Below are 24,895 nucleotides of genomic sequence, written 5' to 3' on the forward strand. Positions count from 1 at the left end.
TCAGTTTTCCAAAGCAGAAAGTTATCCAGCCAGTGCGACAAGTGGCCAGTGTCGGACCAGAGTGGTGAACGGCCAGTTTCTCACCAGTATCTTAGTTTCTGAAGTGTTCTATCTGTAAAAGAACTTGAAGCAGATGCAGATGGATCCACAGACATAAGATATTACTGAAATGGGAACGGATTGCTGAATAAATGAAGTAGAACACCAGGGGGAAAAGCCTCCAACAATGTTCTACGTGGCAGACACTAAGAGACATTCAAGAACATCTTCAGAACGGCATAGGAGATGCCTGGGCTCTGCTTGGCATCATCCCATTGTTTCAAATGACCACCTGGACAATATCCCAGTTGGGATCCCACATTGAGCACTCTATCTCTGGCACACCTTGCACATGGAAATTTAAGCAAAAAGTAAAAAGACATAAAGAGTGCTTTGTTTTTGGAAGTACACATTTGTCTAGATAGGTAACGAAAACCATTCACAGAGTGTAATTATCAATATTATGGGAGCTTAGCATTTCATCTAGACAATAAAAAAAATTGTACTTTTCAAAGTGATTGTTTTCCATTCACTGAGAGTATTCATTTTCTAGTTTGGGAAAAAGCATTTACAGCAATTTGTCACCGGATGATGTCACAAAACTCGCAATGGGAAAGCAAGGATCTCAGCATCCTTTAAAATAAAATATACCAGCCTGTAATCATTCCATGCTGTTATTCCTTGTATTTTTCACAAACACAACTGCATTCATTCTTACTGAACAACATCGTTTGCTATCTACTAGCACCCATCATATTGGTAGAAAATATCATTCTGAAACTAGTTTTACTGTGTGTAGGGGATTAACATTGGTTAACACTGGGAACAAGATATCTGTGTGACCATTCAGCATCTCCCCACAGCACTGTGCCCAAGAAGCAAATTTCCATTAATCTCTGCTCCATCCATTTACAGCATGCTCCCCAAATGTCAACCATACCTTTCTTCTTCTATCTGTTTCTCACGTTCTTTGTATCTTTGCTCTCTATCTTCTTGTTCTTTCTTCTCTTGTTCCATTCTCTCTTTCTCAAATTTTTCTCTTTCTTCAATCAGTTTCTTACGCTCCTCTTCTTTCCTCAGCTCCTCCTCTCTCTAAAGAGCAGAAAAGCACAAACATACATTAGGTTGGAATTGGCATTGTAGAGATCCAAGAGGAGAGGAACAATGATACATGAATGGTGCACTCTTTATTGGATCAAAGGGGGCACTGGACTCAGCAAGAGTGGTGCATTAACAGGATTCAGCTATTGCTGCTGCTCCCATATTACCTTTTCAGCTAGACAATCAGAATAGGTCAGAGATTCATCTTTGATTTCCCAGGTACACAAGCAAAAGAAAGAAAACCTAGTGGCACTAAAACAGAGGACAAATATCAATCATAGTGAAGCCACATCTACATCTTCTGTTTTATGTTTGAAAGGTTCAAGTGGTGTCACTAGAAGGCTCCCCTATTCCAACATGAGTATTTGATATTTTCAAAAATATAAAAGTGCTCGAGTTAAACAGAGCTCAACAGTGGAAATAAGTAAAGCAAATTTTAGTGAATAGTTAGGGAGAGGAAGGAGAGAGAGAAATTGGAGATATCTGTGAGTTCAATAACATGGAGCGAGGAAGAATTACAGTACAAGCAATCTAAGGAGGATTTAATGCAGGGAAAGAAGAGAGAGAATATGGTCAGTTCGTAACATCTTTGCACAGGCAGTGGGTGGAGAGAGAGAGAGAGAAATGGATTGACAGATTACAGTCATTTCACTCCACAGGGTAGCTACCGGCTATTTGGCAAGTTTAACTATGAGGGGCAGGAGACAGAGAGAAACAATTATGTGACAGCTATTCCAACTATTAAATGGAGTGAATACATTAACCTGTAGAGTCATTCTGCTAGTGCTGTATTAATCCAGGATTCCCAAATTATAGCAGCATACTCTAGTTGGATTACATTTTTTGAATAGCAGTAATTGTCATAGTGATTTGCAATTATCAATTGCTCATCTTCAATATCAATCCACAACCTAATAGTTGCTTTCAAATGGGTAGGGAGTAATGGTGCTGCTTCTGAACAGGAAATCTGTGATCCATTCCTGTTCTTAGGGAGGTTGTTGTCCAAGAAGAGAGGGGAATAAGTTGAAGCAAAGCTTCATAGTTGAAACACACCCAAAACACAGACTGTCATAGCCGCAGGTGCTAACTGACATGATGTGTGTTATTGCTGTTATTGTCCCAGAACTGTTTTAAAAAATAACTTTTAAAAAAGTCAAATGATTGATTGTGTGGTTGAACTGATTCAGAACAGATGCAGGCAACCCAGGCTTGGCCAGGGCATTCAGAGCAAATGCAGGCAACCCAGATAATGCTAAGCTAGATGCAGGCAATCCAGGCCAGGTCAGAAAAAATGCTCATTAAAATGTTAATCTATATCACCAAACTTCTAGTGAATTCCTGTACATTCCTCTGACAAGAAATGTCTTGCTGAAATTTATGTAGGAGTAGCATAATGAAGAATCTATACTGTTCTTTTCAAAAATGAAATTCCTGCACAGACAGCAAAGTCTCTCATGATTTTAAAGTGATGGCAAAAAGGAGTTGTACCTTTGCCTGTGCCCAGAACAATTCTCGGTTGATTCGTTTCATTTCAATTGCAGCATTGGTCTTCTGATATGTCGTGCCCTGCAACGAGAACATTTATTAAAAAAAAATCGATTTGTATTGCAAGAAGAAGGTTGCTGTCATTGAAAGGCAAGTCGCTGTGTAGGAACAGTGGGACCTTTGACTGATTCCTTTTTGTGATTTACAGCACAGAACAATTAAGCAGTCATATCATAGGCATTTGAGGTGGAGGGGGGAAGTAGAGGCTATGTCAGTATCTCTGACTCTACAATCATTGTTAAATTCAGGCAAAGTCCTGACAATTCTGTACCGTGAAAACAGGTAACATGAATACTAACACAACTACATTGCTGTGTGCCTTGATAGTGAGTAAACTAAACACTGCTAGAGTTCACGCATTGACTATCTCAAGATGTAATAAAGTGAATTTTAACACTATATTTCCCATGATACCATGACCCCTCAGGTATCTATTCATGGACATTTCTGTGTTCTCCGTGGGCATCACAAAATTTTCTGATGATACCAAACTGGAGGAGTTGCAAACAGTGAGGATGATACAAACCACCTGCAACAGGACATAGATAGGCTAGCAGAGTGGGCAGACAAGTGGCAGATGGAATTTAATACAGTCAAGTGTGAGCTGATGCATTTTGGCAGAAGAAATAGGGTGAGACAATATAGACTTAATGGCGCAGTTCTAAAGAGTGTGCAGGAACAGAGGGACCTGTGGGTTTATGTGCATCAATCTTTGAAGGTGGCAGGACATATTGAGAGAGTGGTTAGCAAAGCATATGGGATCTTGGGCTTCATAAATAGAGGCATAAAGGCAGGGAAATTATGCTGAACCTTTATAAAGCTCTGATTAGGCCCTAACTGGAGTACTGTGTCCAGTTTTGGTCACCACACTTTAGGAAAGATGTGATGGTCCTTGAGAGGGTGCAGAGGAGATTTACCAGAATGGTGCCAGGAATGGGGGATTTTAGTTACACGGTTAGGTTGGAAAAGCTGGGCTTGTTCTCCCTGGAGCAAAGGAGATTGAGGGCAGATTTGATAGAAGTGCAAGATTATGACACGCCTAGATAAGTTAGACAAAGAAAAATTTTTCCCATTAACTGATGGTACAAGGACTAGAGGACACAGATTGAAGATTTTAGGCAAAAGATGCAGGGGAAATGTGAAGAAGAACTTTCTTATGCAGTGTAAGGTAATGACCTGGAACTCACTGCTCATGAGGGTGGTGGAAGCAGAGACAATGAATGATTTCTAAAGGAAACTGGATGGGCACTTGAAGGAAATAAACACTGTAGGGCTATGGGGATCGAGTGGCTGAGTGGGACTGACTGGATTGCTCTGTTGAGAGCCGGCATGGACTTGACGGGCTGAATGGCCTCCTTCTACACTGTAAATGACTCTATGACCTAGGTTTGCCACAATTCAGGACAGATACTACCCCCATCCCCAAGTCTGTTTAGTCTTTCAGTACACCCTCAATTTCAAGCCCACCCTTTCCTCCAAACTGACTCCCCTACGTCTTCCCATCTTCATCCATCTCACAATATCTATTGGCTATAAGCAGCAAAATACAATGCATTCTGCCATTTTACCCCAATGCCCCACCATCTGTCAGCCTGCTTCATTTTTTTTGCATATCAAGATGACAGGTTTATATATTTACTAAAATTGATAACTTTTATGTTAATAAATTCTTTCAATGTTTTCAGTTTCAACTGAAAAGCAGTTGAGAAGGTAACTGCTGTCTTATTCTCTGTGCATTCACCACTTCCCTTGCTGGTCTCCAATACCTCATACATTAGCTATCATCAGACACTCTGCGCTGGATTTTCGTTTTGGAGTCAAGAAACAGGTCTGGTTTTGGTCAGAAATCTGCCTCTGTTGGAAAACCCATTCAGGTTCAGATTTTCAAATGAGCGAGCCCTTAATTGGTACGGAGACAGGTTTTCTGTCCACTTAGAGCCAGTGGGGCCGGGAATGGAGGTAGGTCAGATTAAGCGTGGGATTCATGTAGACACCCCATGGCAGCCATCACTGAGGCTGCTGGATGTCCTGAGGTTGAGATCTGCGCCTTTGTGCCAAAGTCTTCCACTGCACCAGAGGGAAGTGAGATGTCCTAGGGGAGCCGGAGGCCTGGCACCTGGGGCATAGCAGACCCTCGCTTCACCGATGCTGACCTGGATCTAATGCTGAAGGATGTGAGGAAGAGGACGGAGGTCCTCTTCTTGGAGAATGGCAGGTGGAGATCACCTCATCGTGCAGTAGGGTACCTCTCTGTTCAGCGCATCTCTCTCCGCCTCCTCTTCTTCCTCCTTGCCTCTTCTTGCCTTACCTCCTGCGCCTCGCATGATGAGCTGTCTCCTTCCAGGGTCGCACTGTCCTCAAGGTTCACAACTCTCTGGAGGGCCATGTTATGGAGAGCACAGCAGATAATCACAATGAGCGAGACCCTTGCAGTAGGGCATGGACGGCACTACCCAACTGGTCCAGACACCGGAATCACTTTTTCAGAAGCCTGATGGTCTACTCAATGGTTGGCCTGCTGAGCAGCTGGCATTGGTTGTATCACCTCTGTGCCTCTATCTGGGGCTACTGTATAGGGGTCAGTAGCCATCTCGTCAAGGGATTTCCCTTGTCCCCTAGAATCCATCCACGCCTTTTGGGGGATGGAGTGAAGTACTGAAGGAGTCTGGTTGGCAGAGGATGAAGGAGTTGCGGCAGCTGCCAAGAAAGTGAATGCACACAAGGAGGAAGCTCTTGTTGTGGTCGCAGATCAGTTGGACGTTGAGGAGGTGGGGTGGGGGAAGCCCTTCCAGTTAATGGATCTCACTGGCAGGTCACTGGGTGCTTTAATGTCCACAATGGCGCAATCGATGATGCTTGTCCCTGTGGGAATCCAACGATTGAGATGAAACCCAATGCCCTCTGTGCCTGCGCAGGCCCATCTATGTCAAAGTGTATGCAGTACCCCGCCCTCCTGAGTATGGCATCTGTGCCTGATGGTGTGATGAGCTGCTGACTGTGAGATGCTACATAGGTCTGCAGCTGATCCCTGGAATTACCTAGTTGCATAGAAATTCAGGGCGACAGTGACTGCCACGGGGGCCATGACATCTCAGGTCATTGTGGATAGGAGCACAAATGTCAGAGCATCTGCCCAGATAGGCGCAGCCTGCTACGGCACTGGCACTTTGTCATTTACAGGTAGCTGACTCTTGGTCAGTAGACCTGATATGTTGGGTAGTGCCTTCTTCCCCTTGCAGCCCACCCCCACTGCGCTCCTCTGGCCTCCTGCTGTCCAGAAGTTTGCATCTGCTGAAAGATCATTCTGGCTGCGTTGTCCAATGTCAGAGTAGCCTGTTCCCATCTGAGCTTCCTCAGCTGGGCTTTGTGCATTCATCAGGCCTTCCCATGCCAATCCCAGCTGCCCCAGTGATGACAGCTGGCTCATGTCCCTCTCCACATTGCTACAACTCACCACTGAGAAAAGCAAGTCTTAGAGCTCCAGCAATGGCTACTCTGTGGCACTTTTGGAGCAGCCGAGCTTTATTCTGGACCTCTGCATCAAGTTAATCAGCCCTTCTCATAGCCCTCATGGCCCTCCACATTGTTCACATCTTCTACACCCTGCCGTGGTGTATTCATGGCCTTCTCCCCATTCCCTTCTTTTGAAAATCCCAAACCGCTGCTGGCAAGCCTGTTGATGTGCTCCACAATGAGCTTAACAGGTGATTAATTGGAGGTGTGCGGGCTAGCCATTCCCTCCCTCCCGGCATCCCATTAAAATAGCTTCGTGTTCTGCAGATGGCCTCTGAGAACGCAATCTTCAAATTGCGCAGCACATACTTCCACTCCCAACGGGCTTTGAACATTCGCCCTCTGTCTTTTACTCACCACTGGACCCAACAACTCCTCGTCCTCTTTCAGTTGGAGTCGGCGCAAAACTGGGCTCGAAATGTGCATTGTGCCATTGGTCAACTTCTGACGAATAGCAGTCGAGTCTACATCCTCGGGACTGCTGGCATTAACAATAACATTTGCCCCCTATTTGGAGATAGGAAAAGAGAAGGGCAAAAGGAGATGAAAATGACATGCAATTTTTAAAAAGCCATAATGTGTTTTCTTTTAAATCCCTCACCCTCTAATTTCTTTCCTTTTTTCCTTCCTCTCCTAAATATGCTGGTTCTTGCTGGAGAATGCCAGCAGCCCTCATATACGTCACCCAAGAAGTCATTCTTGAATGCGAGTATCAGTACGCTATTTCACAAGGAGAGTACTGAAGTTGAATCCTGACATCCATATTCATACAATTCAGCAGAGATCATTGCATAACAAGTGGGAACTGGAGTCGTAGCTGATTCTACACCCATCTCACCACTCACAATCCCCCACAACTCCAGTTCCCGGATGGTGATAATGATTGTTGTGCCCCATTGCGTTGACTGACAGTAGCTAACATAGCATTTACCAAGGATTGTCATACGATTTCCTGGTCTTGAAAGACATGCATTTTTCTTGGTCAGCCATTGCTACACTCTGAAGATTTCTAAGTCTTTTAATTATTAATTGGTAGTCTTACTTCATAACAATGGCTAGAATTATATCTAGAAGATCCTCCCAAAGATCACAATGACTAAGGCATTTTTACATTTGGTGCTTCTGTGGTTTTAGTCATGCAGTTTTGAATCTGCTCTCAGACGAATTGGGGCCGATTTAGCAATGGAGAACAATTTGAAAGTGGTGTATTTTCACCGATCTGACAGGTCAATGCCAATGACTGAGCTAAATCTGGGACAATTTATCCTCACATAACGAAGGATGGTCTGAAGTACCAGAAGAGGCACACTTGCCTGGAAGAAGTCTGCGATTGTGGGCACGTGACTAGCACAAGTACATTTTCGATGGTCATCAACATCTTCACCCACCTAAAGAAAAAAAAGAAACCTCACTAAAGCTGTGATTTAAACAAGATTCGTAACTTCTATGTAGCAGGAGATTAAAGGGAGTTCATCTCTGAGCTCGCTCTCACACCACATGCACTTGAGAAACACCATCTTCTGGAAGAATCTGCATTAGTTCAAGAAACTAAAACAGGGATTATTTTTGGGATTGTGCAGGGAACACCTTTTCATACCTGGGTGGCAAACAGGAGCTGCAGCATAGATTAGCTCTGAGATTGTACTGGGAACAACAGTTCCTCATATCCAGATACAGACTGGGAAGCTACAGAAAGCTTTATCCTTAGGACTGTACTGAGACAGTTACTCAGATTTGATTGGCAAAGAGAAGAGATAATCTGGAAAAGAAAATTACTTCTGTGCTCACCACCTAGTTAGAGGCAACCCTTTGCTGGACTAGCTTCAGACCTTATCTCAGCAATGTGCTCATTGTTAGAAAGATAAATGGACAGAAAGAAACAAGGAATAAATGTTAATAAATAAAGTATATCAAAAAAGAAGAAAAGTACACTAATGCTTATTCAATTTCATTTGATGGTTTTAATTTCAACATTGCAAGTATGTAATAATGTGCTCGGTCATAGAGCGTTAGGACACAGGCTCCTTCTTTTGATTCTCTCCGTGGTCAGTTCCCACTCTCAAGCATTCTTTTGGGGAAGTTTCAAAATAATATTTCTAAAGATAAGGTAATTGATCATATACCCACCCTGTCCTACAAGAGACTTAATGGCATGGGGAGACCTAAAATGCAAGTTAAGAAACTGGGCAGAATTACTGTAAGATTAATTTTGTTGAATGATAAAGTAGGCATGGTGGCATTACTCCATCACTTTAGAACAACCATGTGCACTATTGACAGGCCTATAATTTACTGCATGAAGGTTGCAGTGCACACTTTACCACAGCAGGGGACACATTAAACACTCCTGTAAAACATAGACAACAGCTAAATCTATTGGATGGTTACTTTTAAATCCTAATCTTTTATGAGCTTATCACACTGGCGTCAACAATGGCAAATTCTGCTTAAGCATTCCGTTTGGAAATAACCAATCACCACTGCAAGACAGTGGCATTGAAGGGGGCCAGAACCAATGCCAATGATCTCAACAGAGATTCTGCTGAGGTACAGCCACACTGAGTGAATGCCACAGGAAATTAGAGAGCCTTCCCATTCTTCTGTCAAGTACCTCAAGTGAGTTTCAATGCTTGAAGGCAGGATAATCATGCACTTGACCCTACAGGGAGCACACAAGGGTACCCTTGACCCTATACGAGGCACAAAGCAGGGAAGCCATACAAAATGAGTGCAGGAGAAATACTTTAAAAATGTAAAATTTCATAATTCTGCTCAAATATCCAGTTATGTCTAGAACAAACATGCTCATCTACTGAACAACTTGCATTTACCTAGCATTCTTAACATAGAAAAAATGCTAAATTTCATTTCACAGAAGCATAAGGAAATTTAAAAAAAAATCAGACTCCAAGCCAAAGGGTGGATCAAAAGCATGATTTAATGAAGTTGCTAAATATGTGAGTTTTAAAGAGGTCTTTAAAGTGAGAGGGGTGGAGAGAAGGTGTTGGGGACAGATTGCAAGAGCATGGGGCCTAGATGGCTGAAAGCATGGTCACCAAAGTTGGAATAAAGGGATGCAGGGTGAGAGAAGCTTTCAAAAGAAACAAAAATTATAGGAATAGAGTTTTCAGAGGTTGGAGGCTGGGGTGGGGTCAGCGGTGGCAACAGTACAGTAATGCAGGAGGTAACAGAGATGGGCAAGAAGATTACAAAAGTGAGAATTCTAAACTTGAGCCAGTGGAGGGCTGGGAGGCAATATATGTTAATAGGCACAGGATTGATGCATGAGAAAGACTTGGTATGGGATATATGTAGGCAGCAGATATTTGGATGAGCTAAAGTTAAGGAATGGCAGATGAACGATGTTGGCCAGAAGAACAGAATAATACAGAATAATCAAATCCAGAGGTGACAAAAGCACGCATGAGAAGACATCAATTAGAATCTGCAGCTGGTAAACTATAACTCTGAGCCTTTTCTGGTGCTTCCTTTTGGATTTTGGTAATGTTGGTATTAATTGTGGAGGTTTTGCATCCATTAAACCACTGCAGTAAGACTATGAAAAGAACATTATTTTACATACCCAGTTTATCAGGACATATTTGGGCAGGCCAGAACCAGAGTCCTTGATGCTGCAGAATCCATACATCACACTTTGGTTGTCAAACTTTGTGGCAATTTCCTGCAGACCTCCAGCTGAACAATGAGAAGGAAAGACTTGTCAGGGACATTAAGAGCACATACAAATGCTGTTTATGTTTAAAATTGCTAAATCGCAATGGTTTACAATGGACTTTCCCCAGTCACACATCCTTCCTTGGAATAACATGCCATCAGCTGGAAAATGAGGTGCCTCAGAAAATAGGCAAAAAATGTGCACACTTAGTGGATACACATCTAAAGGATTAACCTGTCACTCCCCGCACTCCTGTCCCAGTTGAAGGGATGGTCAGGTATAAAGCAAAGATTGCCTAGAACTGTCTCTGTCTTTCAATTGACAGCAAATCAAAAATTCAGCAGGTAATGAATGACATTTTGGCTGATGAAGGGCTTTACTTCCACCCAGAAAACTGGAATCTAAGGCTCAACATTGCCTGTTGGTCAGACTTACCCACTTTAGTTGGATAAACTAAATTTGTACAAATCTCACTATGGCCCCAAGGTGCTCCAGTGTGAGTGACGAGGCAAAAACTGACTGCGGTGTGAAACATTTCAGCAAAGGGATGAATCAGGTGAAAAGAGAAGACATGCTGGCAGCAGACATTATTACAAGGCAAGGGGCAAGTGGGCAGAAAGAGAGTGATGTTACAGTTGAGGCTTTTTAAACAGTGTCCCTTTTTTTGAAAATTATGCCCCTTTTAATGGTTACACCAGGCTCTTCAGAAGTAAGCCACACTCCTTGTCATCAGGGAGTTTTAGCAGAGAGGGTTAACAAATACGCTATTTTGCAGTAACAATGTACATTGAACTTAGTATCATATTGTCACTGCATCTCATCTCAATTCAAATGCAGAGATGAGAACGAAACTGCCATGCATATGCTCAAGGTGCAAAATGCCTAATAAGGGAGTAACTATTTTTTTAAACTCCTTTTAAAAAGGACTAACAAATTGAAATGGTCTTTTGATGCAGACAAGAAAATAAAGACCTTAATGTTTCAAAAAGGTTTTTAGAACACACAGTGAAGAGAATTTCTCATTTCTATCTCCTGTGTAATATTTAGGTTGTCCTTTTCTTGGTCTCAGAAACTGCGCCGAGCAGCAAAGACCTTTTGTTTATGCATCATGTTTTGCCTTGAAGCTGGCTACACAGCTGACTGTGCAAATACCAACCAGCCTAAATAAAACACATTCACGTACTCAGCTAGTTTGAGATCAAAGGGCTCTGTACTTCAAGCAGTTAATTTATAAATGCTAAAGTGCATTTCCATATCAACAATACCAAAAATATTAGATCATACATTTAACAATACAAAATCTCAAACATCCACATGGAATAATGAAGTCACAGTACAAATTCAACCGACTAAGGACACAGGCAAATATTTTAAATGTTTTTAAACAATCTGATGAAGACTATTTGCATTTCAACCAGCCACATTGATTAGCACTCAACAGACTAATTTAAATACAGATCAAAGGGAATTTCTTTAAGACATCCAAGAGGCACAGCTGGCTGATGCCATTTTGAACAGAACAGTCATTGCCTTCTAAAGCTATATAAGCCTAACAAAACAAAATCTCCCAGTTTTGTCACAAGGGGCTGTTCTCTCAGCATCTCAGCATGTTACAGTGATTTAGTGGGGGGGGGGGGGGGGCGGGGGAAGGGAGCAGTGGGAGCTTGGTAGGGAGGAGAGGGGCTGCGCTTGAAATAAAAGCTCAAGTCAGTGTGAGCTGGTGTTTGACAACCTGGACTTTGGCAGCAAATGGTACGTATCCTAGATTACACTATTGGGAAAATCAGTTCAGATTTACATTGTAACACAAAAGAAAATCTCTAATTATTACCATCTTGATGCTACCAGTATTCCAGGACTGTTTATTTTTATAATAACAAATACAAAAGTAACTTGCATTTATACAGCACTGTTAACTTTGAAAAATGCCTCAAGGCACTTCATAGAATGGAATTAGACAAAAATTATCACAGGGCCAAAGAAGGAAATATTTGAAAGGGTGATTAAAATCCAAATAGCATCTCTAAGGTTTGTGAAGCTAAGTCCATTAGAACAGGGCTGGTGAAGACTGTAAACAAAATACAAGAAGATATTAACAAACTGGCAGAATGGGCATGTAAATGGCAAATTATTTCCAATATTGGATAAATGTGAAGTGATACATTTTGGTAGGAGAAATATGGAGGCCACCTACTTTTTGGAAAATAAGTGCTTAAAAAAGAAAAGACTTGTATTTATATAGCACCTTTCACAACTTCAGGACTTCCCAAAGTGCTTTACAGCCAATGAAGTATTTTATTTTAAAGTATCAGTGGTGGCTCAGTTGGTAGCACTTTCGCCTCTGAGTTAGGTCATGGATTTCAGTCCCCTCCAGGACCTGGGCACACAAATCAAGGCTGGCACTCCAGTGCAGTAGTGATGGAATACTGCACTGTTGGAGGTGTCGTCTTTCGTCTTCTCAGGTGGAAGTAAAAGATCCCATGGTGACCTGGTCAATAGTTATCCCTCAATGAACATCACAAAAACGGATTATCTGGTCATTATCACATTGCTGTTTGTGGGAGCTTGCTGTGCGCAAATGAGGTGCCAACTTGGTGAAGCTACAACATAGGACCAGATGCATGCTAAACAGCACGATAGACAGGGCTAAGCAATCCCAAAACCAACGGATCAGATCAAAGCTCTGCAGTCCTGCCACATCCTGTCATGCATGGTGGTGGACAATTAAACAACTAGTTGGAGGATGAGGCTTTTACAAACATCCCCATCCTCAATGGCGGGGAAGCCCAGCACATCAGTGCAAAAGACAAGCCTGAAATATTTGCAACCGTCTTCAGCTGGAAGTACTGAGTGGATGATCCATCCTGGCTTCCTCCTGAGGTCCTCAGCATCACAGATGCAAGTCTTCAGCCAATTCGATTCACTCTATGTGATATCAAGAAACAGCTGAAGGCACTCGATACAGCAAAGGCTATGGGTCCTGACAACATCCCGGCTGTAGTACTGAAGACTTGTGCTCCAGAACTAGTTGTGTCCCCAGCCAAGCTGTTCCAGCACAGCTACAACACTGGCAACTACCTGACAAAGCAGAAAAATGCCCAGGTATGTCCATAAAAATCTGGCCAATTACTGTCCCATCAGTCTACTCTTAATCATCAGCAAAGTCATGGAAGGAGTCGTCAACAGTGCTATCAAGTGGCACTTACTTAGAAATTACCTGCTCACCAATGCTCAGTTTGGGTTCCACCAGGGCCACTCAGTTCCAGACTTCATTACAGCCTTGGCCCAAACATGTACAAAAGAGCAGAATTCCAGAGGTGAGGTGAGAGTGACTGCCCTTGACACCAAGGCAGAATTTGACCGTGTGGGATCAAGGAGCCCAAGCAAAATTGAAGTCATTCGAAATCAGGGAAAATCTCTTCACTGGTTGGCATCATACCTAGCAAAAAGGAAGGTGGTTGTGGTTGTTGGAGGCCAATCATCTCAGCCCCAGCACATCACTGCAGGAGTTCCTCAGGGTAATGTCCTAGGCTCAACCATCTTCAGCTGCTTCATCAATGATGTTCCCTCCATCATAAGGTTAGAAACGGGGATGTTCACTGATGATTGCACAGTGTTCAGTACAATTTGCAACTTCTAAGATACTGAAGCAGTGTGTGCCTGAATGAAACAAGACCCGGACAACATTCAGGCTTGGGCTGATAAGCAGCAAGGAACATTCGTGCCATACAAGTGCCAGGCAATGACCATCTCCAACAAGAAAGAATCTAACCATTTCCCCTTGACGTTCAACAGTATTACCATCACTGAATCCCCACTCGGACAGCGGGAAACAGTGAGAGCGGAGCCGGAGTATAAAGAGACCGGGAGAGAGAGAGAGAGAGAATTCACTCAGCGAGCGGGAAACAGCGAGAGCGGAGCCGGAATATAAAAAGACCAGGAAAGAGAGAGAGAATTCACTCAGCGAGCGGGAAACAGCAAGAGCGGAGCCGGACTATAAAGAGACCGGGAGAGAGAGAGAGAGTTCACTCAGACAGCAGGAAACAACGAGAGTGGAGCCGGAGTATAAAGAGACCGGGAGAGAGACAGAGAGAGTTCATTCAGCGAGCCGCTTACCTTCCGGGAGCAGTCCAGGCGCGCCAGAGTTTTGAAAAAAAAAGTAAACAATGACATCACAGGAAAGCTGCAAGGTGATTGGTTGGTGAGTAACATCTGTTAGGAAATAACTCTAAATAGCTCAGTAAGTAACTAAAGAGAAAGGTCTACAGTTCTTTAATATAGTAGGTAGTGTTTTTTTTTTGGGAGGGGAATCAAGGTACCTAGTGTAAATCTAATTTTTTGGGGTAATTTAAGGGAGTAAAAACAGAGTGAAAAATAAAACAAAGAGTGTCATCACAGGAAAACCGTAGGTTCATTGGTTGGTAAATAACTGCTAATTTGAATTACCTATTCTAAGTTGATTTCAAATTAAAGGTGAATAGGAGAAATATTTTACAGATTAAAAACTAAAGAACAGTTGGAAATTTAAAAAACAAATTAAAATCTAATTAAATAAAATAGACATGCAGGGCCAGGCGATGTGTTGTACCTGCATGATGTGGGAGCTGCTGGACCTCATTGTGGCTCCTAGTGACCACATCTGTAGCAAGTGTTGGCTGCTCGAAGAACTCTGGCTCAGAGTTGATGAGCTGGAGTCTGAGTTTCGGACACTGCAACACATCAGGGAGAGGGAGAGTTACCTGGACGCTGTGTTTCAGGAGGCAGTCACACCCCTTAGATTAACTACCGTGAATTCGGCCAGTGGTCAGGGACAGGAGGGTGTGACTATGAGTGAGGCAGGTAGAGGGATCCAGGAGGTAGTGCTGCAGGAGCCTCAGCCATTGTCCTTGTCCAACAGGTTTGAGATTCTTGCTCCCTGTGTGGACGAGAGCAGAGACTGTAGGGAGGATGAACAAACTGACCACAGCACCGTGGTACAGGGAGCCATTCAAGTGGGGGGAGAAAAGAGAAATGTAGTCGTAATCGGGGATAGTATAGTTAAGGGCATAGACACCATTCTCTGTGGCCAGGATTGAGAGTCCCGAAGGCTCTGTTGCCTACCTGGTGCCAGGGTTCGGGATATCTCATCTGGGCTGCAGAGGAACCTGGAGTGGGAAGGGAAAGATCCAGTTGTCGTGGTTCACATAGGTACCGACGATATAGGTAGAATGAGGTTAGAGGTTCTGCTGAGGGAATATGAGCAGCTAGGGGCTAAATTAAAAAGCAGAACCAAAAAAGTAATAATCTCCGGATTACTATCTGAGCCACGAGCAAATTAGCAAAGGGTCAATAAGATTAAGGAAGTAAATGCGTGGCTCAAAGATTGGGAGAAACGGGTTCGAATTTGTGGGACATTGGCACCAGTACTGGGGAAGGAGGGAGCTGTTCCAATGGGACGGGCTCCACCTGAATCATGCTGGGACCAGAGTCCTGGCGAATTGTATAACTAGGGCTGTAGATAGGGCTTTAAACTAAATAGTTGGGGGGGAGGGTTCAGTTGCATGGAAAAACAGGAAGTTAAAGGAGAAGGCAGGAGTGCAGTTTAGTGGCGAGGCTGATTGTTACCAAACTGCAAGAAGTATACTGGTTAAACCAGAAGAGAGAAATAATAAACAGGTGAATAAAGCATCAGTGCTGAGCGACAGGTTAGGGGGTATAGCCCAAATAAGAGTTCTATATACAAATGCACAGAGTGTAAGGAATAAACTAGAAGAGCTGCAGGTGCAAATTCAAATGGAAAATTATGATGTGGTGGCTGTTGCGGAGACGTGGCTGCAGGATGGTCGGGACTGGGAACTAAATATACCTGGATATAAAGTTTACAGGAGGGACAGGGAAAATGGCAGAGGGGGTGGAGTAGCCTTACTGATTAGAAATAATATCACCTCCTTGGCAAAGGAGGATATAATGAGGGGAAAGCATCCAGTGGAGATCTTATGGGTGGAATTGAGGAACAGAAAAGGATCTAAAACTGGAATAGGTGTTGTGTATAGACCCCCTAGTAGCAGTTCTGAGGTGTTAGATTGCATAAATGCCCAAAGTAGGCAAGTATGTAACAAAGGCAGAGTGGTATTAATGGGGGATTTTAACTTACACATAGATTGGGAGAGGCAGACTAGCACCTGTCAGAAAGGTAGTGAATTTCTGGTATGTGTCCGGGATAGTTTCCTACAGCAGTATGTCCTAGATGTAACAAGGGGACAGGCAATATTAGATTTAGTTATGAGTAATGAGCCAAATTTAATTAGTAGCCTAACTGCGTGAACATTTATCAAATAGTGATCACAACATGATCGAATTCAAGGGAGCGTTTGAAAGTGAAAATCACGAATCAGCAACTAGAATTTTAGACTTGGGTAAGGCTGACTTTACCGGGATGAGACAGAGATTGTCCACGGTAAACTGGGTAGTTCTGTTAATGGGTCAAATGACTGAAGAACAGTGCAGAATATTTAAAGAAACATTTAACGAAATACAGAGCGAGTATATACCCCTGAGAGGAAAAAGCTCCACTTCACAGAAAAAACAGCCATGGACAACTAAAGAGATTAGGGATAGCATAAAACAAAAAGAAATGGCTTACAAAAATGCAAAATGCAGCACAGATCCGGCCGAATGGGATCGATGCAAAGACTAGCAAAGGGTCACAAAGCAGCTTGTAAGAGCTTCTAAAAGAGATTATGAAAGGAAACTTGCAAGGGACATCAAAATCAAAGAACAAAGAACAGTACAGCACAGGAACAGGCCATTCGGCCCTCCAAGCCTGCGCCGATCTTGATGCCTGCCGAAACTAACACCTTCTGCACTTCCGGGGCCCATATCCCTCTATTCCCTTCCTATTCATATATTTGTCAAGATGCCTCTTAAATGTCGCTATCGTATCTGCTTCCACCACCTCCCCTGGCAGCAAGTTCCAGGCACTCACCACCCTGTGTGTAAAAAACTTGCCTCACACATCCCCTCTAAAGTTTGCCCCTCGCACCTTAAACCTATGTCCCCTAGTAACTGACTCTTCCACCCTGGGAAAAAGCTTCTGACTATCCACTCTGTCCATGCCACTCATAACTTTGTAAACCTCTATCATGTCGCCCCTCCACCTCCGTCGTTCCAGTGAAAACAATCCGAGTTTTTCCAACCTCTCCTCATAGCTAATGCCCTCCAGACCAGGCAACATCCTGGTAAACCTCCTCTGTACCCTCTCCAAAGCCTCCACGTCCTTCTGGTAGTGTGGCGACCAGAATTGCACGCAATATTCTAAGTGTGGCCTAACTAAGGTTCCGTACAGCTGCAACATGACTTGCCAATTTTTATACTCTATGCCCCGACCGATGAAGGCAAGCATGCCGAATGCCTTCTTAACTACCTTATCCACCTGCGTTGCCACTTTCAGTGACCTGTGGACATGTACGCCCAGATCTCTCTGCCTGTCAATACTCCTAAGCATTCTGCCATTTACTGTATACCTCCCACCTGCATTAGACCTTCCAAAATGCATTACCTCACATTTGTCCAGATTAAACTCCATCTGCCATTTCTCCGCCCAAGTCTCCAACCGATCTATATCCTGCTGTATCCTCTGACAATCCTCATCATTATCCGCAACTCCACCAACCTTTGTGTCATCCACAAACTTACTAATCAGACCAGCTACATTTTCCTCCAAATCATTTATATATACTGCAAACAGCAAAGGTCCCAGCACTGATCCCTGCGGAACACCACTAGTCACATCCCTCCATTCAGAAAAACACCCATCCACTGTTACCCTCTGTCTTCTGTGACCGAGCCAGTTCTGTATCCATCTTGTCAGCTCACCTCTGATCCCGTGTGACTTCACCTTTTGCACCAGTCTGCCATGCGGGACCTTGTCAAAGGCTTTACTAAAGTCCATATAGACAACATCTACCGCCCTTCCCTCATCAATCATCTTCGTCACTTCCTCAAAAAACTCAATCAAATCAGTAAGACACGACCTCCCCTTCACAAAACCATGCTGTCTCTCGCTAATAAGTTCATTTGTTTCCAAATGGGAGTAAATCCTGTCCCGAAGAATCCTCTCGAAAAGTTTCCCTACCACTGACGTAAGGCTCACCGGCCTATAATTTCCTGGATTATCCTTGCCACCCTTCTTAAACAAAGGAAAAGCATTGGCTATTCTCCAGTCCTCTGGGACCTCACCTGTAGCCAATGAGGATGCAAAGATTTCTGTCAAGGCCCCAGCAATTTCTTCCCTTGCCTCCCTCAGTATTCTAGGGTAGATCCCATCAGGCCCTGGGGACTCATCTACCTTAATGCTTTGCAAGACACCCAACACCTCCTCCTTTTTGATAATGAGATGACGGAGACTATTTGCACTCCCTTCCCTAGGCTCATCATCCACCAAGTCCTTCTCCTTGGTGAATACTGATGCAACGTACTCATTTAGCACCTCGCCCATTTCCTCTGGCTCCACACATAGATTCCCATCTCTGTCCTTGAGTGGGCCAACTCTTTCCCTGGTTACCCTCTTGCTCTTTATATATGTATAAAAAGCCTTGGGATTTTCCTTAATCCTGTTTGCCAATGACTTTTCATGACCCCTTTTAGCCCTCCTAACTCCCTGCTTAAGTTCCTTCCTACTGTCTTTATATTCCTCAAGTGCTTCATCTGTTCCTAGCCTTCCAGCCCTTACAAATGCTTCCTTTTTCTTTTTGACTAGGCTCACAATATCCAGCGTTATCCAAGCTTCCTGAAACTTGCCTTTCTTCCTCACAGGAACATGCTGGTCCTGGATTCTAATCAGCTGACGTTTGAAAGACTCCCACATGTCAGATGTTGATTTACCCTCAAACAGCCGCCCCCAATCTAAATTCTTCAGTTCCTGCCTAATATTGTTATAATTAGCCTTCCCCCAATTTAGCACCTTCACCCGAGGACTACTCTTATCCTTATCCACAAGTACCTTAAAACTTATGGAATTATGGTCACTGCTCCCGAAATGCTCCCCCACTGAAACTTCGACCACCTGGCCGGGCTCATTCCCCAATACCAGGTCCAGAATGGCCCCATCCCTAGTTGGACTATCTACATACTGTTTCAAGAAGCCCTCCTGGATGCTCCTCACAAATTCTGCCCCATCCAAGCCCCTAGCACTAAGTGAGTCCCACTCAATATTGGGGAAGTTAAAATAACCCACCACTACAACCCTGTTACCTTTACATCTTTCCAAAATCTGTCTACATATCTGCTCCTCTACCTCCCGCTGGCTGTTGGGAGGCCTGTAGTAAACCCCCAACATCGTGACTGCATCCTTCCTATTCCTGAGCTCCACCCATATTGCCTCGCTGCATGACCCCTCTGAGGTGTCCTCCCGCAGTACAGCTGTGATATTCTCCTTAACCGGTAATGCAACTCCCCCACCCCTTTTACATCCCCCTCTATCCCGCCTGAAGCTTCTAAAGCCTGGAACATTTAGCTGCCAATCCTGCCCTTCCCTCAACCAAGTCTCTGTAATAGCAACAACATCATATTTCCAAGTACTAATCCAAGCTCTAAGTTCATCTGCCTTACCTGTTATACTTCTCGCATTGAAACAAATGCACTTCAGACCACCAGTCCCGCTGTGCTCAGCAACATCTCCCTGCCTGCTCTTCCTCTTAGTCCTACTGGCCTTATTTACTATGTCCTCCTCATTTACTTCACTAGCTGTCCTACTGCTCTGGTTCCCACCCCCCTGCCACACTAGTTTAAACCCTCCCGAGTGACGCTAGCAAACCTTGCAGCCAGGATATTAGTGCCCTTCCAGTTTAGATGCAACCCGTCCTTCTTGTACAGGTCCCATCTGTCCCTGAAGAGAGCCCAATGGTACAGATATCTGAAACCCTCCCTTCTACACCAGCTGCTCAGCCACGTGTTTAGCTGCACTATCTTCCTATTTCTAGCCTCACTGGCACGTGGCACAGGGAGTAATCCAGAGATTACGACCTTAGAGGTCCTGTTTTTTTAACTTACTACCTAACTCCCTAAGCTCCCCCTGCAGGACCTCATCACTCTTCCTGCCTATGTCGTTGGTACCGATGTGTACCACAACCTCTGGCTGTTCACCCTCCCCCTTCAGAATGCCCTCTGTCCGTTCAGAGACATCCTTGACCCTGGCACCAGGGAGGCAACATACCTTCCTGGAGTCTCTCTCACATCCACAGAAGCGCCTATCTGTGCCCCTGACTATCGAGTCCCCTATAACTATTGCTCTTCTGCGCTTTGTCCCTCCCTGCTGAACAACAGTGCCAGCTGAAGAAATTTTATAGTTACATATAGGGAAAGTGGGTAGTCAAGAGCAATGTAGGCCCACTAAAAGCTGAAAATGGAGATATTGTCATTGATAATGGGGAAATGGCAGACATGTTGAACAATTACTTTGCCTCAGTATTTACAGTTGAAAAGGAGGATAACTTGCCGGAAGTCCCGAAACAATTAATAGCTGATAGGGAACAGGGACTTAATACAATTAATGTAAGTAAATCATCAGTAACAAGGAAATTAATGGAACTAAAGAGTGAGAAATCCCCAGGACCTGACGGTTTCCATCCGAGGGTGTTAAAGGAAGTAGGGGAGCACATTGTAGATGCCCTAACTATAGTCTTTCAGAGTTCCCTAGATTCAGGAGTGGTCCCTCTGGATTGGAAAGTTGCACATGTCACTCCACTTTTTAAGAAGGGTGAAAGGGGGAACCAAGGAAATTACAGACCAGTTAGATTGACATCTGTGGTGGGCAAGTTGCTGGAGTCTATAATCAAGGATAGGGTGACTGAACACCTAGAAAAATTTCAGCTAATCAGGGACAGCCAGCATGGATTCATGACGGGAAGGTCATGCCTGATAAATCTCATTGAAGTTTTTGAAGAGGTGACTAAGGTAGTGGACAGGGGAATGTCTATGGATGTTATTTATATGGATTTCCAGAAGGCATTTCATAAAGTCCCACATAAGAGACTGTTAACTAAGGTAGAAGCCCATGGAGTTGAGGGCAAATTATTGACATGGTTAGAAAGTTGGTTGAGTGGTAAGCGACAGAGAGTGGGGATAATGGGTAAGTATGCCGATTGGCAGGATGTAACTAGTGGTGTCCCGCAGGGATCTGTGTTGGAGCCTCAATTATTCACATTATTCATTAACGACTTGGATGATGGCATAGTAAGTCATATATCCAAATTTGCTGATGATACAAAGTTAGGCGGCATTGTAGACAGTCTAGATGATAGCATAAAATTGCAAAGAGATATTGACAGACTAAGTGAGTGGGCAAAACTGTGGCAGATGGATTTAATTGCGGGCAAGTGAGAGATTATCTATTTTGGACCAAAAATGGATAGAGCAGGGTACTTACTAAATGGGAAGAGGTTAAGTAGAGTGGATGTCCAAAGAGACTTGGGGGTTCAGGTGCATAGATCTTTAAAATGTCACGAGCAAGTGCAGAAAATAATCAAAAAGGTTAATGGAATGATAGCCTTTATATTTAGAAGATTGGAGTATAAAGACACAGAGGTTATGCTGCTGCTGTACAAAACCCTGGTTAGACCCCACTTGGAGTACTGTGAGCAGTTCTGGGCACCACACCTTAGGAAGGATATATTGGCCTTGGAGGGAGTGCAACGTAGGTTTACAAGAATGATACCTGGACTACAGGGGTTAAGTTACGAGGAGAGATTACACAAATTAGGCCTGTTTTCATTTGAATTTAGAAGGTTAAGGGGTGATCTGATTGAAGAAGTCTTCAAGATATTAACAGGAAAAGACAGGCTAGATAAAGATAAACTATTTCCACTGGTTGGAGATTCTAAAACTAGGGGGCATAGTCTAAAAAATAGGACCAGACCATTCAGGAGAGATGTTAGGAAGCACTTCTTCATGCAAAGGGTGGTAGAGGTTTGGAACTCTCTCCCACAAACAGCAGTTGAAGCTGGAACAATTGTTAATTTTAAATCTGAGATAGATAGATTTTTGTTAAGCAAAGATATTAAGGGATATGGGCCAAAGGCAGTTATATGGAGTTAGGCCGCGGATCAGCCATGATCTCATTGAATGGCGGGACAGGCTTGAGGGGCTGAATGGCCTACTCCTGTTCCTATCTTCCTGTATTCCCATCATGAACATCCTGGGTATTACCATTGACCAGAAACTGAACTGGAGTAGCCATATAAATACTGTAGCTACAACGGCAGGTCAGAGGCTGGGAATTCTGTGGTGAGTAACATCTACTGACTCCCCAAAATCTGTCCACAATCTACAAGGCAGAAATCAGGAGCATGATGGAATACTTTCCGCTTGCCTGGATGCGTGCAGCTTCAAAAACACTCAAGAAGCTCAACACCATCCAGGACAAAGCAGCTGCTTGATCGGCACCACATCCACCTTAAACACTCACTCCTTCCACCGCCGGCGCATAGCAGCAGTGCGTAGCATATCAAAGATGCACTGCAGCAACTCACCAAGGCTCTTTCAACAGCACCTTCCAAACCCATGATCTCTACCACCTAGAAGAACAAGGGCAGCAGACACATGGGAACACCACCACCACCTGCAAGCTCCCCTCCAAACCGTACACCATACTGACTTGGAAATATATCACTGTTCCTTCACTGTGGCTGGGTCAAAATCCAGGAACTCCCTCTCTAACACCAGATGGACTGCAGCAGTTCAAAAAGGCGGCTCACCCCCGCATTCTCAAGGGCAATTAGGGATGGGCAATGCTGGCCTTGCCAGCGACACTCCCATGAATGGAAAAAATGGCAGCCACGTTTCTACATTACAAAGCTGACTACATTTCAAAAGTAATAAAAACAAAAAGTGCTGGAAATACTCAGCAGGTCTGGCAGCATCTGTGGAGAGATAAGCAGAGTTAACGTTTCAGGTCAGAAAGTTCTGATTAAAGGTCAATGACCTGAAACTTAAACTCTGCTTTTCACTCCACAGGTGCTGCCAGGCCTGCTGAATATTACCAGCACTTTTTGTTTTTATTTCAGATTTCCAGCATTTGCAGTATTTTGCTTTTATTATACATTTCAAAGGTACTTCATTGGCTGTAAAGTTTTCCTCTGGTCATAAAAGGTGCTATATAAACGCAAGTCTTTTTTGAAGTGTAGTCACTGTAGTATTGTGGGAAACAAACAGAATGGAGATGCAAAAAGATCTAGCGGCTCTTGGAAAATATGGCACCAGTTGATGTGGAATTAGTCATTAAGGATACACACACTTTAAACCTTATGTTTTTTATGTTGAATTTACAGCAACAAGGCCATTTGGCCCAACAGGTGGGCAGCTGGTGTTTATGTTTCACACAAGTGGCAGGTGCACCTTTGCTATTCGCTTCAACCATTCAATGTGGTAGCAAGTTTCACATTCTTACCACTGAGTAAAGATGTTTCCCTTGTCTGCCTTTTTGAGTTTATTAGTGATTTTCTTACATTTATGGCCTCTATTTTTGGACTCCCAAGTAGAAACATTTTCTCTCCATCCACCCTATCAAATCCCATCATAATTTTGAAGATCGCTATCAGATTACCTCTCAGTCTTCTCTAGGGAAAAGAGCTCTCTCCTGTATAGTCTTTCCTGATAGTTATACCCTCTCAGTTCTGAGTTTTGGTATCATTTCTGTAAATCTTTTTTTGCGTTTTCTCCAGTGCTTCTATATTTCTTGTAACTTGTAGATCAGAACTGTGCACTGTACTCCATGTGTGGTCTAATCAAGGTTCTGTTTAAATTTAACATAAGTTCTCTGTTTTTCAATTCTGTTCCTCCAGAAATGAATACCAGTGCTTTGATTTTTTTTTTATGACTTTGTTAACCTGCGTTGTTACTTTTAATGATTTTTGAATCTGTATCTCTAGATTTCTTTGCCCTTCTACTCCATTTAAACTCTTATTTTCTAAGGAGTATGTGGCTTCCATATTCCTCCTACCAAAATGTAGCACCTCATATTTATCCCTATTGAAATTCATTTGCAATTTACATGCCCATTCTGCAAGTTTAACATCTTCTTGTCTTTTGTCACAATCTTCCTCTGTATTAACTATACCCCCTCAATTTGGTGCCAAATTTTGATACAGAACTTCCGATTCATGAGTCCAAGTCATTTATTTAAATGGTAAACAACTGTTGTTCCAGCACTGATCCCAGTGGAACACCATTCCCTACCTCCCCTCCTGCGTAGCTATCTTTAATCCCTGCTCTATTTTTTCATTTGCAGTCAATTTGCTATCCATTCTGCTACTTGTCCCCTGACTCCACCTTAGTCATAAGTTGACCTTATTAAAGGTCGTATGAAAGTCCATAAATATTACATCCACCACATTACCATTGTCTATCCTTTCTGCTACTTCTTCAAAGAAATCAATAAGCTTGGTCAAGCAGGAGCTTCCCTTTTAAAATCTGTGCTAACAGTCCTTTATTACATTCTCGGTATCTAGGTTTTTAAAATTAAATCTTTGTGTAAAGATTCCAATATTTCTTCCTAGTATATGATACTATCTTTATACCTTTTGACCCCACCTCGTCATAACCTTTGGATCATATGACTTTGCCCTTTGTACTTGATGCTCAACTTGAAATTGTACTTATTCCGCATACACTAAGCTATTGACTCACTAGTTAGAAATAATAGGCATGAAATTCATTTGCCCTGATTTTTGGGCACAGGGGCTGTGATTCATGGTGTGCCATGCTCATTAGAAACAAAGTGGGTAAGACACAAAATTCATCGACCCACTTCATTTCCATGGTTGTAGCGTGGCTATAAGTGGCTCCCCCACAGCGCCAGTCTCCATTTCTGTGCTGGTGTCATCTGCACACTCCAGGGGGCCGAGTAACATTGGGAAGAAACCATGCGCTCCAAGCAGCATTCCCTTTTTAAATGTGCAGCCCATATTGAAGGGAAGTTACATCAATGCATTGCAGCCTGCTGGATAATCATTCTTTGTCATTCAGGAACAATGTATGGCACACGAG

The 24,895-nt window shown here is 43.4% G+C and overlaps 1 protein-coding gene across 3 annotated transcripts in view; it reads right to left on the bottom strand.

The window, feature by feature from the left end:
• The window catches only part of LOC137375574 (drebrin-like), a 243,767-nt gene that overhangs the window by 54,771 nt on the left and 164,101 nt on the right, over positions 1 to 24,895 (bottom strand). For all 3 annotated transcript variants that reach the window (XM_068042929.1, XM_068042931.1, XM_068042930.1), the window contains 5 exons: positions 9,782 to 9,894; positions 7,512 to 7,586; positions 6,556 to 6,705; positions 2,629 to 2,706; positions 980 to 1,131 (listed from right to left, as the gene is read on the bottom strand). In XM_068042929.1, the coding sequence (XP_067899030.1) occupies positions 980 to 1,131; positions 2,629 to 2,706; positions 6,556 to 6,705; positions 7,512 to 7,586; positions 9,782 to 9,894 (568 nt within the window). The remainder of the gene's footprint in view (positions 1 to 979; positions 1,132 to 2,628; positions 2,707 to 6,555; positions 6,706 to 7,511; positions 7,587 to 9,781; positions 9,895 to 24,895) is intronic.

This window comes from Heterodontus francisci, chromosome 12 (genome assembly GCF_036365525.1).
Source record: "Heterodontus francisci isolate sHetFra1 chromosome 12, sHetFra1.hap1, whole genome shotgun sequence".
Taxonomy (NCBI): Eukaryota; Metazoa; Chordata; class Chondrichthyes; order Heterodontiformes; family Heterodontidae; genus Heterodontus; species Heterodontus francisci.